The sequence below is a fragment of the Aquarana catesbeiana genome, linkage group LG08 (assembly GCF_042186555.1).
Source record: "Aquarana catesbeiana isolate 2022-GZ linkage group LG08, ASM4218655v1, whole genome shotgun sequence".
Taxonomy (NCBI): Eukaryota; Metazoa; Chordata; class Amphibia; order Anura; family Ranidae; genus Aquarana; species Aquarana catesbeiana.
The window spans coordinates 68,555,328-68,575,189 of record NC_133331.1 but is presented as its reverse complement, the minus strand read 5'-3'; the positions used below and the strand labels follow the sequence as shown (position 1 = coordinate 68,575,189).

The window sequence follows — 19,862 nt, the reverse complement described above, 5'->3', positions numbered from 1 at the left end:
AATGCGTTGTATACATATAAGATACATTATATAATACATTGTATGCATACAAGATACACTGTATCTTTTTTCTCCTTGCTAGAGAATAAATTTGTAAGAAAGAAAAAAGTGTGTGTAAAAAAAATAATGATAAAATGGCTGCATCCAGGCTTGAACTAGGTCAGTGTCAGGGTTAAAGTTAGGGTCAGGTGTATTTTAGGTAGTATATTTTTTAAAAGAAGCATTTTTTTAATTTAGTATTAGCATTTGTTTTGAAAAAATCAAAATGTGCACTATTGTTTCTGGGCCCTACTATGGGTACAAACAACAAATGACATACACATAGAATTTATATTGGGTTGTTCTTGGCGGTATGGTATGGTAATAGCAAGAAATATACAGCTACGTTTTATCATTTTTTTCTTTTTTTTTACTATTTTGGGCCAGTTTTCCTTTGATAATACAAAAAGTCAGGAGATATCCATTACCATTTACCACCGAATTTGTCCTGTTGCGATCCTTTTTGATGATATGTACAGTTATATGAACACATGTCAAAGTTACAAAACTGTGTTTAGGCATCGTGATTTGTTTTACCTTCCGTCATGAAGGGGTTAATAAATGATTTTTTTTTTTTTGTTTTTATACAGTTTTCTTTTTTTACGTCTCTTTCACATGTGTGGATCCGTATTCAGACATCCGCTTGCTCAGCTCCAGTGATCCCCGCTCAGCCGGCGGATGACAAGTCCGTCTCTGCACAGCGTGCAGAAACGGACCTGTCAGATCTCCGCTCTCCTCTATGGGGGGATCGGATGAAAACGGACCGCCTGTTCATTTTCATCTGATCCGCAAGACGGATGGAAAATAGGGTTTCCATCTGTCTGGATTTAGCGGAGCGGATGAGATCGGGGCAGATCGGATGTCAGCGGACATGTCACCGCTGACATCCGTCACTCCATAGAGATGTATGAAGCGACTGTTCAGGTCCCCCTGAAAAAACTGACAGGCGGATCTGAATGGTCCGCACGTGTGAAAGGGCCCTTACTATTATTTGTTACATTTTTCCATAAAGTCTCCAGATAACATGGTTATATCCCATTCAACCCCAGTTCCATAAATGTTGTACACAGTTACAATGGTGACATTTTCATATACAGGATTAATAATGTTTCTCCTCGGAATGTGCAGCTTCTCATGTTTTATTTAGCATTCCCTGAATGTTAAATGAAAACTAATTAAGCAGCCAGTAATTGTTCTGGAAGGGAAGGAGGGGAAGACTTTCTGGCTTACAATGACATTTTCAGGGATTGCTAAAAATAAAATGAAAGGTATGTCACACAATAGAGCGGAGGCGGGCATTTAGGACTTTGTACGCTGACGTTTTTGTGAATGCATACAGTATAGTTGTCTGATTTTCTGAAGGTCGTAGGAGTTTGGTAAAGGCAAAAGTCAAAAATGTTAAAGGGAAATTAGCTTTTTATTTATAGATATATATAATATAATATAATATATATATATATATATATATATATATATATTTTTTTTTTTTTTTAAGCATACAAGAATACATTTACATTTTTGGTTGTAACATGACAAAATTTGGAAATTTTTCAAGAGGTATGAATTATTTTTCAAGGCACTGTAGGCAGAGCTCCATTCTGTATCTCTCCTAGCCGATCAGCAGGTGCCGGCGGACATCTATTGGCACTTGCTGATTGGCTTGTGCTGTGTCAATGCACAGCCGCGGCACACGCACCCCCTACCTGGAAGTGGCAGATCACCTGCTAGGTACGTGATCCGTAGCAGGAGAGCTGCTCTGCCACTGTATAACTAAGTTATGCGTTGGGCAAGCAGTTTTGGATTAATTTGTTATGTTATGATTCAGAGATTCTGATGAATCCACCTCCATCAAACCCAAACACAATAAGGATCATCTTATTTAACTTTTATACTTTACTGTATTTATGTTTCCATTTCATATGTAGTGAATTAATGAAAAATGTTAATGCAACATAGTAACAAAATGGATCTGAATCATTTCAGATCATTCGTTATGTCGTTATGTTATTTAGGATGCTTCAAACATTAATATAAGGTCAAAATGAAATAAATGAATACAAATGAATTAGTTGTTTCACTAGAATTTATCTCCGATTCGTTGAAATTCGTTACTATTGTGAACTGAATTGAATAACGAAAATTTCATCCGAAATTCAATTTGTAAATAAACGGATCGCACATGTCAACAGAAGAGTATCGATTAGACAATTGTGAGACATATACTATATTCCTGATTAGATTTGATGGTACTTGAAGTGCGGTGGGATTACAAAACTTTTTAGGAACAAGCATGGGCCCGATCAAAGGCATAGAAACTTTGCTGCTGCAGGAGAGCCGGTTTCTCATATCCCACACTTCAAGGATCAGACCTTGACCTTGCCTGGACCCGGTATGTTCAACATAGTACAGTAAAATGAAATTGCTTTATTTTCTTTTTTGTCTAGCTCGACAGTAAGATTAATTGAAGATGTACAGACATCAAAGAAAAACCCTTGTTGCGTTTTGCACAAAGCGCCTAATTTTAAGGACCAGATCTGGATGGACCACAGCAAAGATGACCCATATAATAAGAGTACTAGAAGAGTAGTCAAACAAATTTTACAGTCTTGTGGAACTTACTAGCGGCTCAGGAAGGTACTTAAGATCTGGTTCCTTCTGATCCCAAGCACCACCTGCCGATTTAGGTAGACAAAGAAAGCGCCAAGGAATCCACAGCAGATCCTGCAAGGAGATAGAAATATGATCTTACAACCTGGGTCAGACCATGCCATTACCGACTATACATAGGTGTAGGGTTCAAAGACGGGGAAGTACATTGAGCAAATGGAAGGAAGGTCAGAAAATCCGAACTGGTCTAGCTTGGATGAAAGTCACCTTAGGAGTCATTGAAATAACAAATGTACACAAGCTTAATTGGGATCCCCATGGAAGCTTGAAGTCACTGTAGTAAGCACCGCTACCACAGTGATCTCCACTAGTTTCCAGGTCCTGTGCTGGGTGGCTGCCTTGTTGCTTTGTGAGCACAGAAGGTTGCACTGTTGGCACGAGTGCCATTCAGGGAACACTTTTCATCTCCTCAATTAATGCAAAGCATTCTCTGATTAGCCGAGGTAGAGAGACAGGGTAAGGATCTTCACCTCATCCAATCAGAAATCACTTTGTATTAATTGAAATAATTAAAAATTTTCCCTGAATGTGGCCCTAGCTGAGCGGGTGTTGTCATTTGTTCAGTAAGCAGAAGTACAACTGCTCATGACCCATAAGCAGTGGAGATCTCTGTGGCAGTGATGACTATTACCATGATTTCCAGCTTTCACTAGGATCCCACAGGTATGTAATATACCATGCTGGACCAATGTGACCTGGAATTGCGCCTGGAATTCAGCTTTAGGGATTTCAAAGGACATCAGTTGCGTAGAGAGAGAGAAAAGAAGAACGTACCGTCGCCATAGTGAGGGATTCATTATAGTAAGGTTGGTTAGGCTAAGAAATTCATATTAAGGTTGTAACAGTAAAATCAATATCAGAACTGAAAAAAAAGGACTGAGTGACTATCTTACCACCAACAATATCCATGGTTATAATTAATAAAGGATAATATGGAGGACATAATTCAATTACCCTCGGAGAGATAAGGTATTTTTTTCTTGTTTGGCAAGAATTGCAGCAGTTTCCCCACAAGGCCAAAACTGCAGGAATTGATAGAAGTGGATGGACATGAGTCTTTTCTCAACCTTTTGTTTGTCATGAGACTATATCATATACAGGGGTCATAGCTAACCCTCTTCAGAAAATGCTAATTATTTGGCTTTTAGTGGAGGGATTACACTGAAGGGAGGAAACAAACAAGAAATCTTACCCAATAACTGCAAAAGCCGGTAACTCTTGCAAGTCAAATGGGAACTCCATACGAAAGTTGGTGCGGAATAACGCAGTGATGGTAACTGGAAAAAAAAATATTCACCTTATTTGTTAGATCCATTTGTTTTTTTTGTTTGTTTTTTTAGTTATAAGCACTGTTCAAAACAGACTGGGGTTCCTTTGTGCATTTTGGTTTAACAAATACTTCCAGCAATATTCTTTTTTTTTTTTTCTGGCTGGAGGTTGAGCCAGTGGAACATGTAATGGTATTAACCTATGATATGGAGCTAATCCAGAGAGCTATGAGGTTCCTCCAGCAATCTCCTCCCCTTACTGCTCCTCCTGTGTCTACCTGTCTAGCAGATTTCATAGTAAAGTCAATGAGGCTGACCACTAAATCCAAGCAGTGGGAAAAGATAAGACAGAGGTGGTGAGAATCAATGAGGAACCGTTGGCCTACCTTTACATAGGCTATCACCCTTTCAGTCCATCATGAATGCTGCTGCCAGACTCATCTACCTTACCAACCACTCCAAGTGTCCAAGTCCTCTCCCTTTCAGTCCCTCCATTGGCTTTTGCTCAACCAATGAATATAATTTAAAATACTAACATCAACAACATAGAATGCCATTCACAGCTCTGCCCCAAGCTACATCACCAACCTCTATAAAAAAACAAAAACAACCAAAACATTTTCTTTGCTCCTTACAAGAGTTCCTGCTCCCTAACTCCTTCATCAACTCCTTCCATGCTTGCCTCCAGGACTTCTTCAGAGCTTCTTCCATCCTCTGGAACTCCTTACCCCAATCTATCCAACTATCTCCTACTCTGTCCACCTTTAGGCGATACCTTAAAACCAATCTCTTCAAGGAGGTCTATCCTGCCTCTATCTAACTGTACTTCAACTTTCTCCATCAGCTCATCTCTACCACTTATTATCTTTTCAATCACGTGACCCTTCCTTTTAGATTGTAAGCTCAAGCATAAGAAGGGACCTCTAATCCCTTCTGTTTTGAACTGTATTGTAACTTGGCCGTCTCCGTACATTTTGTAATGCAGCGCACCCTCTAAGGAGCCTCAGGTAGATTGGGATCCCCCACCCTACACAGCCAGGCACACCAAATTTCCACAGGCACACAGAGTCAGAGAACAGTCTGTGACTTAGATTTTTTTTTTTGTTTTATTGAGGGTAATAACTTGGATAGGGCTGGAAAGTTATAGGATGCCCACTTGGCTTCAGAAAAACTTCAGGGACAACTTTTCCTATATACAGTCTCTGTATACATTCCTCTGCTTTCTCCAGCACTCACTTGCTTGCAGAACTCCACTGGCACACTGATAGTTAATCTGACACAGCATTCAGTCAGATTTAAAGCAAAAGCCTGTTTTAGACAGGAACCTGAGGCCCCTTGGTTGTGTAACAAAGTTCAGTGTCCAGCATTCATCACTGTGCCTACTGATACCAGCACCACCTCTTCAGGCACTACCAACCCACCTGGCTGCAGCTGCCCCTTTCACTAGCCCACCGGGCTAACTTCTCCACAATCCTCCCAGACTGGCACTCTCTCCACAGTCCTCCCAGACTGAACACTCACCAGCCCACCCAATTGCCCCTGCTGGCATGACTCATGTCTATTTATGAAGTGGCCTGCCCCCTGCCAGCCCATTTGCTGGGGATTGACTGGGGCCCTCATAAATATGCCAAGCAGCTCCTTCTAGCCTCCACCCACTACATCTAGAAGCTTCTCCATGGTTCCAGAAAACGGGGAAGCACCAGAGATGCTGCTTGCTGAGTCACCCAGACTCCCTGAGTCACTCAACCCTGATCCAGATTCAACCCAGGCCTGGCTCTCAGCCAAGCCAATTTAGTTACACTAACAACTAAACTATATACACCTCGCACACTAGTTAGAGGGTGCTACAGTAAAATGCTGCATAAACTGTTGGCACTATAGAAATCCTATAGAATAATAAAAATAATAATAATTGAATAAATAAACTCATCATGCCAAAACTGAAAAGTTTTGTTTGAAGGCCATCACATGTTAGGAAAAAAATATAAATGGGACAGACTCCTAAACCTTATGGACAGCCTTCCCAGAAGAGTTGAAGCTGTTATAGATGCAAAGGGTGGGCCAACTCAATATTGAACCCTATGGACTAAAACTGGGAGGCCATTAAAGTTCATATGCGTGTAATAGCAGGTGTCCTAATACTTTTAACAATATAGTGTATATTTATGCATTCCTTTCTAAAATCTCTGCTGCAACAATGTATACTGAAACCTACCCGCATCTTTGTTCCATACAGCCAGAACGCGAAAGATAAAGGCACTGAAGGTCGCTGCGAAGAATCCACGCCAGTAGTTCCTTATCGCAAAGTAGGAGGAGGTGACCTCAATGCTGAACAAGACACCTAGGCAATAACACACACCATGACACAACATAACACATGGCTACATGACAAAGAATTGTTGACACAAAGTACGTCATACTCTCCATTCTTCATCTTCACTCATGCAGCACATTTGATACATCCAATGCCATAGATTCCTAATGAATTCCACCAACATTTAACTGAATCTATAAAATAGGACTCCTCTTTTTAGAAGAATTACAGTACTTATCCTAAACTGCATGGAATAGGTTTTTGATTCTTAAATTCTGTGTGAAGCAACCCTGCTGAGAACATCTGGGCCAGGACAAAAAAAAATAATCTTCCATGACTCACTGGGACATCTTTTTCTCTACACAGTATAAATAATTACCATGGAGAAGCAGAGTGGTTTCAGCTAAATGGATTTTGCTGTTGGCAAAGTTTTGCTAAAATGGAAACTTTGTTTATGGCATGTTGATTTTTTTTTTTTGTGTGTGTATGTAATTTTGGTGGTTTCGTTTAATTTAGTGTTCCTTTTCTTTGTTTCTTGCCTTTGTACATGCAAAATTGCCTACTTTTTTACACTTTATTCTTTGTGCATATCTACACTAGCCAATGTCCCACACCACCATAAGCTAAACTAGAGTTACTTAAAGGGACAGTTGACCCTAGAAAGATACAGGATTTCAGCTTTTGGTAGATCCTGGAGAGTTAAATTATCTGATGGTTTCTTCTATCTCTTGGACATTCTTGGTGAGATCTGTGCGTAGTTCCCGGGTTTGTATACCTGTTTTGCCAATTTTAAGGGGCCCTGCCATCCCTGCTGGATTTTGTAATTTATTTTAATTATGGAGAATATAACAAGAAGAGCTGGATCACGCAAAGTGAGCAGGAACACCCAAAACTCAGGTGGACAGAAACAGAGTTTGGAATTATGGCAAGAAAATATTTCTGTTGGGAATATCCAAAACATTCAAGAACCCCGGGGCTGACTCGGCCCACTGGGCACCTTTCTATAACTACAATATTGCTTTTCAGTGGAGGGGTCCTTTAACATCCTGCTGGTATTTGTGTCTTGCTGGTGTAATTGCATGCATCACAAAACAGTTCACTCTCTTTCACAGGATCATATCCAACTTGCCTCCAAGGGGGGTCCCAAAGCAACAGCCAACACCAACTGCACATCCCACCGTAAGAACGTCAGTGTAATAGTACGCCTGCTACTGATAGGCCATGGGTGACCACAGGACATGGACAGTAGAAAATAAGACAATCAAGATGAGAGGGGACCACAAAAGCACAGAAGGAGAAGTGGGTCACAAGCCAAACAAGGGGTGGGGGTGGGGGATATTGGAGACATCACATGTATGAAACAGGAAAGGAGACAATGACGTTTGGGGGGGCGTATCACAAGTTAGAAATGACACACATACAAAGTCACAAGTCATTAACACAACAATAAAAACACAACAGACAGTTAAAAACAAAGGAGAAAAAAATCAGCTTGTGAGTTAAAGACTTCAACCCAACCCGATTCACAGAATACCCCAATCTGCATGCAGCTGTTTGACTCCTCAAAGCTGGAAAAGATGCCGAGACCGAGGATCCTTCCAACTCCAAGAAATGAAACAAGAAAATGATGGAAAGGAAACACAAATAGTGGAGTAAAATGAGATGATAAGCAGACCTTCGATGAAGATGACAATGTAGCATGCCTCTAGGTTACAATTAAAGAGACATCTGTGAATTGAGCTACATGAGAACGTTTTTAACGAATTGAAGCAGAATTATAAGCAAACAGCTAAATTCATGTTTAAAGTACACATGTGTGAACTTTTTAAATTGACAAAGGATTTGTAACTCTATTTGGCCAATACTGAGAATCACTAATCCCTTGCATGGTAGAGTAGCCACTTCCCTGACCTCACTTTTCCCCATTGCAATTAAAACCCCCCAGCATATTATTTAGAACATCACCAAACAACGAATCTTGGTCATAGACTTAAGCTTCGTACACATGATCGGATTTTCAGCAGGGAATTGTGTGGTGATAGACTGTTTGCCTAAAATCCGACCGTTAGTACGCTCCATCAGACAATTGTTGGCCAAATTTCTGCCAACAAATGTTGGATGGCAGGCTAGTAAATTTTTGGCGGACAACAGTCTGTTGATATATTTTCCTATCGTGTGTACACAAGTCCGTCACACAAAAGTCCAAAGTACAAGCACGCATGCTTGGAATCAATGCTCAGCAAACATGACACTAGCAGAAGGTGCCCAAAGGGTGGCGCTCAAGAGCTGAAGTTCCTTGTAGTACGTCACTACGTTCGTGTTTGTTGGCAGACAATTGTGTGCAAGACAAAATCCAGGCACATGCCCTTCGGACAAAAGTCTGACGCTTTGTTGGCCAACAATCCGCGTACGAGGCTTTAGTCAGGGACCTGTCCAGCCAGGTCTATGACTGGACAGTAAAGGAAAAAACAGCACAATATCTGGGGGGAAAAGCACTGGCATGTATGTTTTGGTCAGAAAGGAGGAGCTGGAAGAGTAGACAGAACACAGTTCTAACGTTCTCCCCACTATCTTCTCCAGTGTTAGCTCTCCGCTTCCAAAACCTGACTGACAGGAGTAGTAATACTGCAGTCACTACTCCTGATATCCTGTAGCAGTGGTGCTGGAGGGAACTTCGACAGCCCATAGACCTAGCAAAAAACACTGATCAGCCAGAGTCTCGGGGTGAGATTTGGAGAGTTCCCAGCTATGGTAATTACTTAAAGATTAATTCCAGGCATGGCAATTTTTACAAATCTGGACCAATGAAAGTATGAATGTGCCATACGTGTGGGATCCTCCTGGAAGCTGGAAATCACTGTAGCAGTCTCCGCTACTACAGTGATCTCCACTACCTTCCGGGTCTCATGCCGATCGGGTTACCTATTCTTACTGAGCACAGGGAGTCATCCATTCAGCATGGGCACCATTCAGAGAACGCTTTATTTTTCTCAATTAAGTGTTCTCTGATTGGATGAAGTGGAGATAGTGACGTCACAATCCACCTCATCCTATCAGAGGACGCTTTGCATTCATTGAAAAATGGCCCTTGCTGAACAAGCAACCTCCTGTGTTCACAATGCAGTAAGGCAGCCGATCAGCACGAGACCTGGAAGCTAATGGAGATTACTCTAGTAGCGGTTCCTACAACACTGAGGGATGCCACAGGTTATGTCCCATACATATTTACCAAGCTGAACCAATGTATCTATATAACAACTGGCATACCTGGAATTCAGTATTAATTACTTTGCACCATGAATATAGTGGAAACAAAAAGTTTGGTCATTGGTGCTTCAGAGTGAAATGGGGTAAGAATGGAGAGGAGGAATATTTAAAATTTAAATACACTCACCGGCTACTTTATTAGGTACGCCTTGCTAGTATTGGGTTGGACCCTCTTTTGCCTTCAGATATGCCTTCATTCTTCGTGGCATAGATTTAACAAGGAAACATTCCTCAGAGATTCTTAGAGACATTATAGCATCACACAGTTGCTGCAGATTTGTCGGCTGCACATCCATGATGCCAATCTCCCATTCCACCACATACCAAAGGTGCTCTGTTGGATTGAGATCTGGTGACTGTGGAGGCCATTGGAGTACAGTGACCTCATTGTCATGTTCAAGAAACCAGTGGTGAGATGATTGGAGCTTTGAGACATGGTGCATTATCCTACTGGAAGGAGCCATCAGAAGATGGGGACACTGTAGTCATAAAGGGATGGACATGGTCAGCAACAATACTCAGGTAGGCCGTGGCTTTTAAACGATGCTCAATTGGTACTAAGGGGCCCAAAGTATGCCAAGAAAATATCCCCCACACCATTACACCACCATTGAACCGTTGATACCAGGCAGGATGGATCCATGCTTTCATGTTGTTTACGCCAAATTCTGACCCGACCATCTGAATGCCGCAACTGAAATCAAGACTCATCAGACCAGGAAAAGTTTTTCCAATCTTCTATTGTCCAATTTTGGCGAGCCTGTGTGAATTGTAGCCTCGGTTTCCTGTCCTTAGCTGACAGGAGTGGCACCCGGTGTGGGCTTCTGCTGCAGTAGCCCATCTGCTTCAAGTTTCGATGTGTTGTGCATTTAGAGATGGTATTCTACAAACCTTGGTTGTAACGAGCGGTTGAGTTACTGTTGCCTTTTTATCATCTCAAAAACAATTTGCCCATTCTCTTCTGACCTCTGACATCAACAAGGCAGTTTCGGCCACACAACTGCAGCTCACTGGATATTTTCTCTTTTTTGGTCCATTCTCTGTAAACCCGAGAGATGGTTGTGCGTGAAAATCCCAGTAGATCAGCGGTTTTTGAAATACTCAGACCAGCCCATCTGGCACCAACAACCATGCCACGTTCAAAGCCACTTAAATCTCTCTTCCCCATTCTGACACTCAGTTTGGACTTCAGCAAATCACCTTCACCATGTCTAGATGCCTAAATGCATTGAGCTGCGGCCATGTGATTGGCTGATTAGCAATTTGTGTTACCAAGCAATTTAACAGGTGTACCTAATAATGTGGCCAGTGAGCGTATATCTTTCGCTAAACCTTTTTTTTGTTTTGACTAGATTAGTGAAGGTTTAGGGCCATTCTCATGGTTTTTTTTTTTTTTTTTTTTTGCTGTCCCATTAGGAAGATTTTCCTTTGTTTTATGTCCCACAGACTCAAAAGAAAGTGAGGAAAAATCCCTTCTTGGACATTTGTCACTAGAACAAACTAGAAATGGACACGGGTTCTAACCCTTCCCCACTCCACCAATTAAAAAAGAAGGCTTTGGCAAGAGATACCCTTTAATTAGTCTTCCTAAATACTTTCAGCCTTTGTTTCAGTTTTTTAAGTTGAGTAACTCAAATAGGAAAAGTAACACCTATCTTCAAGTCTGATAGCCTATGACTAGTGTGGATCAATCTTAGCACTACATATCTCATATAGCTGCATTAGACAGATGGAAGAACATGGACAGAGATAAGGTAAGAGATGAGTAGCAGCCATAAGAGATGCAGGCCCAGTAGAGTTAAAACTCATAAGCAGCACTTGCCTCCAAGAGGTGCACCAAAGCAGCATCCAACCCCCACAGCACAGCCAGCGGCCAAAAGATCCAGGCTCCGGTAGGGGTCCTGAGTAAGGGTGTTATATATTTACAGATATGAATGCTAGCAGCATGACATCAAAGGAATGTACATATCAGGGGATCTTCACAAAACTATGTTGTTACTATATATACAAACAGGTTACAAGGATGCATTTCCCAATGTGGCAGTTAGGCTCCATTCACACAGGGGCAACTTTGGATCCGACTTCAAGTCGCCCCAAGTCGCGCTACATGAAAAAATCAATGTAAGTGAATGGATCGGTCTTAATGCACACTACTGCAGACGCTCCGACTTCAGAAAAGGTTCCTGTACTACTTCAATCCAACTAGAAGGAGACTTGTACCCATTGATTTCAATGGAAGTTGCCTCCAAGTCTGATCACCGTTCATACTGAGGCAACTTTACAGGAAGCAGAAAGGAAACAAAGTAATTTACTCCACTAAACAGCCAGCCCCCTCCTTCTCACACACAGCTGAAAAGCTCTGATTGGCCACTTGTAAAGTTCCCTGTCCTGGAGGCGACTTCAAGTTGTGTTGTAAGTTGCCCCAAGTCGTGCTGTGATTCAGACTCAAGCCGTGTCCAAATTGCCTCCCAAAGTTGCGCTGGAAGTCGTGTTGCCCCTGTGTGAATGGGCTCTGAGCAGATATATTTGCACATATTTGCTACAAGTTACATTTGGGTGGACCAACGCTTTAACATACTAATGCCCCGTACACACGGTCGGATTTTCCGATGGAAAATGTCCGATCGGAGCGTGTTGTCGGAAATTCCGACCGTGTGTGGGCTCCATCGGACATTATCCATCGGATTTTCCGACACACAAAGTTGGAGAGCAGGAGATAAAATTTTCCGACAACAAAATCCGTTGTCGGAAATTCCGATCGTGTGTACACAAATCCGACGGACAAAGTTCCACGCATGCTCAGAATAAATAAAGAGATGAAAGCTATTGGCCACTGCCCCGTTTATAGTCCCGACGTACGTGTTTTACGTCACCGCGTATAGAACGATCGGATTTTCCGACAACTTTGTGTGACCGTGTGTATGCAAGACAAGTTTGAGCCAACATCCGTCGGAAAAAATCCTAGGATTTTGTTGTCGGAATGTCCGAACAAAGTACGACCGTGTTTACGGGGCATAAGACTGGCATCCTGAAAAAGCCTATATGCTTGAACATAATTTCTTTTCAAGAAAACCAGCTTTGGTCTAGTTTTTCTTTTTTACTTCCCCATATCTTTGCAAGCCCTGATGAAGAGGGATCATTGAAGCCCCCTGGATAGCTGGATAGATGTTAATACTTTTATGACCAATAAAAAATGAATTGGAATTTCTCCTACACCTGTAGAACTCTTCTCTCTTCTCCTTACTATACATATTGTTGATGTCCCAAAGACCTATCTAGGCTCAACTGTCCAGAGCTCCACCAACACTTTTTCATCCAAAATATGTCTTAAAGGAAACCTGTACTCATCTATAGGCTGCCATTGCTAAATTTTTCTTTTCAAAAACACCACTAAGTTAGCCAATCATAGACCAGTTTTCATGTATATAACTATACTACACTTCTTCAGACTTGTAAATGGTTGGTTAATTTTTCTACTATGCGGTTGGAACTCTAAGAACACTTTAAAGCTCAGACAAAGTATACTCTAATGATAGTAAAAAGGCCTATTAAAAGTGTTGCCCAACCCCTATCCATGGTCCTTTTTGTATAATTTCAAAGGATGGCAGGGACTGAAAGGCCAACCCTTTGTCCAGTTATGGCTTTAACATTCCCTGAAAACTGTGGGATCCCAAAGGATACCCCTCATCCCACCCTTGATGTCCTGGTTCCAGCTTCCCTCCTTCCAGTCATGGCTTCAAAATTCTCAGAAAACTGGGATCCAAAAGGGCAGCTCCCACCCCACCCTTGATGTCTTAGTTCCAGCCGCACTCTTTCCAGTCATTGCTTTAACATCCTCAGAAAATTGAGGGATCCCAAAGGGTAGCCCCCACCCCATCCTTGATGCCTGGTTCCAGCCTCCCTTGTTTCAGTTATGGCTTTAAAATGCCCAAAAAACTGGGGGATCCCAAATGGTAGCACCTCCACCCCACCCCTGAAATCTTGGCTCCAGCCTCCCTCCTTGCAGTCATGGGCAGATACCAAAAAGTGGTGTGACTTGAGCTTTGCCAGAATCTCCATAGATATACAAAAAAAAGGGCATGCGATTGTGTGGCGTTAATCTTCTTTCCAGAACCCCCAACTTTTTTCAAGAAGCTAATGGGAAATTCAATCTACCACCGTAAACCCCAAACTGATTTCTTAGTTGAGAGTAAAATTATCCTTTGAAAAAATGTGGCAATTTTATATTGATAAATTATCTTTTTTTTAACATTTATTACGTACAGTACGTTCTACATTTTCTTTTTCGTTACAGCAACAAAAACCTGAACATTTTTTGATAGAGCTATGAAATAAAAACTAAAAAATGAGCTTCAAAAGATCTGCATGGTCATAAGATTAGTACATAGTTTATTTCATAGCAATCCCCCAACACACAATCAAGGGGAACAAAGACAGGCCATGTAACCATTCAGGTAAATCACCAACACAGGCAGTCAGAGCCATAACTAGGCAGCAAAGGCAACCTCTATTGGCAGCCAACAAGGCAATAAGCCAATCACAGGAAGACAGAGACAAATCTACCTAAAATACAATTCCATCAACTTCAGCTCCTTACCTCGTACACGCCACAGAAGACGGACATGAACTTGCTAAGTACAACGGCACAGATACTGGCGATGTGCACGAACGGACCCTGTAACACAAAACGTATTATTATGAGTTGTATGATATCCAAGTGATAGAAATATACAGTATGGGAGTTATTTCACACAATCTGATCTTTATTACACGAACTGTAAACTTTATTGGGAGGGCTATGATGTCAGTTCAGTATATTTAGTCCAAACTTGGCAGGACATAGTTAACATCTATAAATGTAACATATTCCACAAACAAAAGTAAGGACCTGATAAGTGCACAAATATTACATTATGTTATAGTCCATATATACACTATATTGCCAAAAGTATTGGGACACCTGCCTTTACACGCACATGAACTTTAATGGCATCCCAGTCTTAGTCCGTAGGGTTCAATATTGAGTTGGCCCACCCTTTGCAGCTATAACAGCTTTAACCCTTCTGGGAAGGCTGTCCACAAGGTTTAGGAGTGTGTCTATGGGAATGTTTGACCATTCTTCCAAAGCATATTTGTGAGGTCAGCCACTGATGTGGATGAGAAGGCCTGGCTTGCAGGCTCCGCATTAATTAATCCCAAAGTTGTTACATCGTGTTGAGGTCAGGACTCTGTGCAGGCCAGTCAAGTTCCTCCACCCCAAACTCCATCATCCATGCCTTTATGGACCTTGCTTTGTACACTGGTGCTCAGTCATGTTGGAACAGGAAGGGGCCATCACCAAACTGTTCCCACAAAGTTGGGAGCATGAAACTGTCCAAAATGTCTTGGTATGCCAACACCTTAAGAGTTCCCTTCACTGGAACTAAGGGACTAAGCCCAACCCTGACCTGAGCCCCACCTCTATCCAGCGATGTTGCAGGAGTACCTCAACTGCCTGGGAATCACCCTCCTGATTGGCTGAGACAGCAGCAGAGCGCCATTGGCACCCACTGCTGTCAATCAAAGTCAGTGAGCCAATGAGGAGAGAGAGGGGGCAGGAGCTAGCTGCACCTACGTCTCTGAATTGACACACAGAGCTGCGGCTTGGCTCGGGTGCCCCCATAGCAAGCTGCTTGCTGTGGGGGCACTCATTAAGAGGGAGGGGCCAGGAGCACTAAAGAGGGACGTGAGAAGAGGAGGATCTGGGCTGGTCTGTGCAAAACCAACAGAGCAGGTAAGTAGAACACATTTATTATTTTTAAACACAAAAAACAAGACCTTAGTATCACTTTAACTTCTGTGTCTTATGGAAGAGTTAAAGAGATTGTCATTTTTTTTTTAAATAACAAATGTGTCATACTTACCCACTCTGTGCAATGGTTTTGCATGGAGCAGCCCCACTGCTGCTGTTCTGGGGACACCCGCGAGTGCTCCTAGCTCCTCCCCCGCCAAATTCCCCCATTGCAAGCCACTCTCTTTAGGGCATTTGTGCAAGCTTGATCCTGAGCCACGCTGCATGTGTTCACAGACACACACAATGTGGCTCGGCCCAACCCCCCCCCCCACACACACACACACACACAGGCTGTGATGACAGCAGCAGCATCCAATGGCTCCCACTGCTGCCTCCATGTCCAGTGAGGCAGGAGAGAGTGGAGGGAGCACAATGCTGGATCGAGATGGGGCTCACGTTAGTATAAGGGGGCACTGGGGGGATCCTGTGGCAGAGAAAGTTTTTTTACCCTAATGCAAAGAATACATTAAAGTTAAAAAACTTCTACCTTTATAACTGGTTAAACTGCCTGTGGATGATGCCAAGTCAACAGATGACCATAGTTTCCGGACAGACCTGAGTCTAAGCAGGTATGTCAATGCATATAGAAATAAAACAAATGGGGTGGATTTACTAAAGGCAAATAGAATGTGCACTTTGCAAAGTGCAGTTACACTCTAAAAGTGCAGTTGCTCCAGAGTTTAGTAAATGAGGTAAGGCTTCACTTTGAAAAGAGTAACCAATCACCTGCAAGGGAAATGTTAAAAAACAGCATTTTTGCTTGCACATGATTGGATGAAGAAAGTCAGCAGAACTTCTGCTCATTTACTAAGCTCTGGACCCAGTGCACTTTTTGCCTTTAGTAAATCAACACCTATGACTTACATACACCTGAAGGTAGCTTATTACTCTAAAATCAAAAAACAATAAGGGCATCTTAAAAATAAGAAAATTGGAAATAAAGGGAAGAAGGATATGGGAGGGATGATAATAAATAATAGTTCTCATACCCATAATAATAATAGTATAAATAAATAATAATATAATTATATAAATAAAATAAAAAATAATATAAAATTATGGTATTAGCAATTTCAACAATGGTGTTGAAATACTATTAATAAGAACAATTTGAACAGCAACAGTGTGAGGTGTGTAATATAATATAAAATGTATAAAATAAAAGTATAAACAAAGATGGTATTACTCTTCTAGAACAGGGGTCTCCAAACTTTATAATCAAAGGGCCTGTTTACTGTCATTCAGACTTTAGGGGGCCCAGACTGTGGCCAGTGGGAGTAAAAATTGCTCTGGAATCAGTAGGAGTAAACAATGCATCTTTGGTATTGGGGAGAGGAATAGCACCCTGTTGTTGGTGTCATTGGATTCCTTGATGGTATCAGTGGAATAGTGTCCCATCATTGGTGCCAGTGGGAGGACTAGTGCCCCATCGTTGGTGTCAGTTAGAGTAAAAGAGCCCCATTATTGGTATCAGTGGGAGGAATAGTGCCCCATCATTGGTGCCAGTGGGAGGACTAGTGCCCCATCATTGGTGTCAGTTAGAGTAAAAGAGCCCCATTATTGGTATCAGTGGGAGTAATAGTGCCCCATCATTGGTGTCAGTGGGAGGAATGGTGCCCCCTTTGTTGGTGTTAGCGGGAGAAATAGTGTCCCATCATTGGTGTCAGTGGGAGGAATAGTGTCCCATCATCAATATCAGTGAGATGAATAGTGTCCCATCATTAGTGTCGGTGGGAGGAATAGTGCCCCATAATTGGTGTCAGTGGGAGGAATAGTGCCCCACCCATCATTGGAGCACAGGTGTGTCAGGAGGAAGCTGTCTGGAGCTGCTGCAGGTGATCCGTGTGAGAGGGGAGTGGTGAGGAAATCTCTCCCAGCTCTCCTGGCTCCTTTCTGGGGAAGCCATGGAGGCCAGCATGGTCTCTCCTGCTGGAGGCTCCCAGCCATCTCCTGGGCCATCAGGTGACATGCCTGCCCCTGTGCAAACCATGGCTTGTGATCTCTCTGCCCCTGGTGAGAATGAAGGCTCAGAGGCAATTCAGGAGCGAGTGGTAGCCGGGATTAAGGTCCTGAATAGGGAGAGAGACAAGCTCTATAAACTGAGAGCGGAGGTGAAGCGCTTGAGAAGACAGCGTGAGGGCTTGCATAGCCAGAGACGTGGGTCCATGGATCCGGAGATCCAACTGGCCATGATGGAAGGCAGAGATGGGCCCTTTAAGGAAAAATTCTGCAATGACCGAAGGTTTGCCAGGATGACAAAAATGGAGGTGGAGGAGGAGACCCCCAGTTCAGGCCCCCTGCCCCCTCAGGGAGAGGTAAGCAGACCCATGCCTTCCCAGGACTCAGGAGGCATGCTCAGGGTAATCCAAGCAATGGAGTCTCCTATGCGGGGTGATCAGTTGGTATTTCATGAGGAGGACATTACAGATAATGTGCCTGACAAGGTAAAGCCTGTCAAGCCTCATGTGGTACATAAAACTGTTTTTGTGAACACTGTGACTGATACTGACAATGTGCCCAGTGACAATCAGGCTGCTAGTCCCATGTGTAGCAATGCTGTGCCTTCTGATGCTGCAGTGCAGCAAAAAATGCATTTAAAAAATGACATTCCTGCAGAGGAACTACAAGATTCAGCAGAACCAATTAACCCCCCTTTAGCTGAGTCTAAAGTTGTTTGCCCCACAGCTGCTGAGGACTCTACAGCACAGCTTCAGGAGACAGCTGGTATTACATCAGAAACTGTGACTATTCCTGATGGAAATGTGAATGTTTGTGTGACTGATAAGAATCTTCCCAGCACAAGTGTGATGGACAGTCCTACCAACTCCATTCCAGCAGATAATAATAATAATTGTAATGTACAGACTAATGTTACATCAGTGTGGGGCCCCATCATTTGTGTCAGTGGGAGGAAGAGTGCCCCATCATTAGTGTCAGTGGGAGGAATGGTGCCCCATTGTTGGTGTCAGTGGAAAGAATAGTGCTCCATCATTGGTATTAGTGGGAAGAATTATGCCCCACTGTTGGTATAAGTGAGGGAAAGTGCCTTAAGGGCCACATTCGGCCCCAGAGCCGCAGTTTGGAGACCACTGATCTAGAATATGATCCCTGAAGTATTAGCTTACTTAATTTGGAACATGAATCATGCTGACTATGACATCTAAATGCTAATAAACTTAATACTTTCACAAAACCTGGCTTAGGATCCAATTCTACCCTACTATGCCAAAAAATGTTTAAACATTTGGCTTTAAATACACTTTAGGATGTGTGTGTCACCAGCAAAACATAATGTTCTAAAGTAAATCTAAATTTCCTAAAAAAATAAATAAATAAATAGAATGCCAAATTGCTATGTGTGTGTGGCCAACGGTAGAGCACATGGCAGCAGAGACTCCCTCGTGGTAAGAAAACCACAGCTAGCAGCCGTTACAAGTTTACAGAATACAATTTCACTGATGGGGAATTCCTCCCCGGACTCCTCGGTACAGCTATTAAAAACACGAGAGCTTATCAAGTGACTAATCTTTTCAGCAGCGCATTATTTTTAGCTGTAATTACTGTGAAATGTAAATCAAGGGCCCTGCTGTGTTTTTGTGTTTGGTGCATGTAGTTGCTTTTTTGTGCTGATTTCTCATAATGTCTGATATTATATTACCCTCAATTAGTTGGGCAATCACTGTCATTTAAAGGGCCACTGTGGTGACAAATAATGTATTCTGATAACTGAATGCAGACGGTGCCGATAATATAAGTATATATGTACTGCATACAAATTACAGTTAATGCATATAAAATAAATATATATGTATAAATGCCTTGTTTTTTTATTGGGTGTGTGGTTAAGAGCACCTAGTACAAACATCCAATGCATTTTTGATTGATTTATAAAATGTTTGATTAAAAACATCAGAAGCAGATAACACGTTTCGTGAGGGGGGGGGGGGGGGGACCTTCCCTTCTTCAGGGTTTAATCATCAACAAATCTGGAGAGAGTTCATCGGAAAGCCTTGATTAAAGTGGTTGTAAAGGTAGAAGATTTTTTACCGCAAAGTGGAGTTCCAGCCCGTAGTAGTAAAACAAATTAAAGGTCAGCAGCTACAAATACTGCAGCTGTTGACTTTTAATATTAGGACATTTACCTGTCCTGGGATCCTGCAATGTCGGCACTTCTAGCCAATTCGTCCATCGGCTTCGGGTGCAGACACCGGCATCCTTACTAAGGGAAACAGGAAGTGAAGCCTTGCAGCTTCACTACCTGATTCCTACTGCGCATGCGCGAGTTGTCCTGTGCTTTCTGAGTGGTCCCGGTGTCTCCTGGGACCTGTGTCTTCCACAAGGTACCGGGGGCGGGGGCTTGAGGAGGGGCCAGAAGTTCCATAGATCGCCCCAATCATCGCGCGACGATCTTACCCAGAAATGGGAGAGGGTACCTGGTAGGCAGAGCTTCCACTTTTGGGCAGAGCTCCGCTGT

The 19,862-nt window shown here is 42.5% G+C and overlaps 1 protein-coding gene across 1 annotated transcript in view; it reads right to left on the bottom strand.

The window, feature by feature from the left end:
* The window catches only part of CLCN1 (chloride voltage-gated channel 1), a 162,519-nt gene that overhangs the window by 78,995 nt on the left and 63,662 nt on the right, over window positions 1-19,862 (bottom strand). The window contains exons 6-10 of the mRNA XM_073595939.1: window positions 14,153-14,230; window positions 7,418-7,496; window positions 6,190-6,315; window positions 3,899-3,983; window positions 2,659-2,760 (exon numbers count right to left, since the gene is read on the bottom strand). Of these exons, the coding sequence (XP_073452040.1) occupies window positions 2,659-2,760; window positions 3,899-3,983; window positions 6,190-6,315; window positions 7,418-7,496; window positions 14,153-14,230 (470 nt within the window). The remainder of the gene's footprint in view (window positions 1-2,658; window positions 2,761-3,898; window positions 3,984-6,189; window positions 6,316-7,417; window positions 7,497-14,152; window positions 14,231-19,862) is intronic.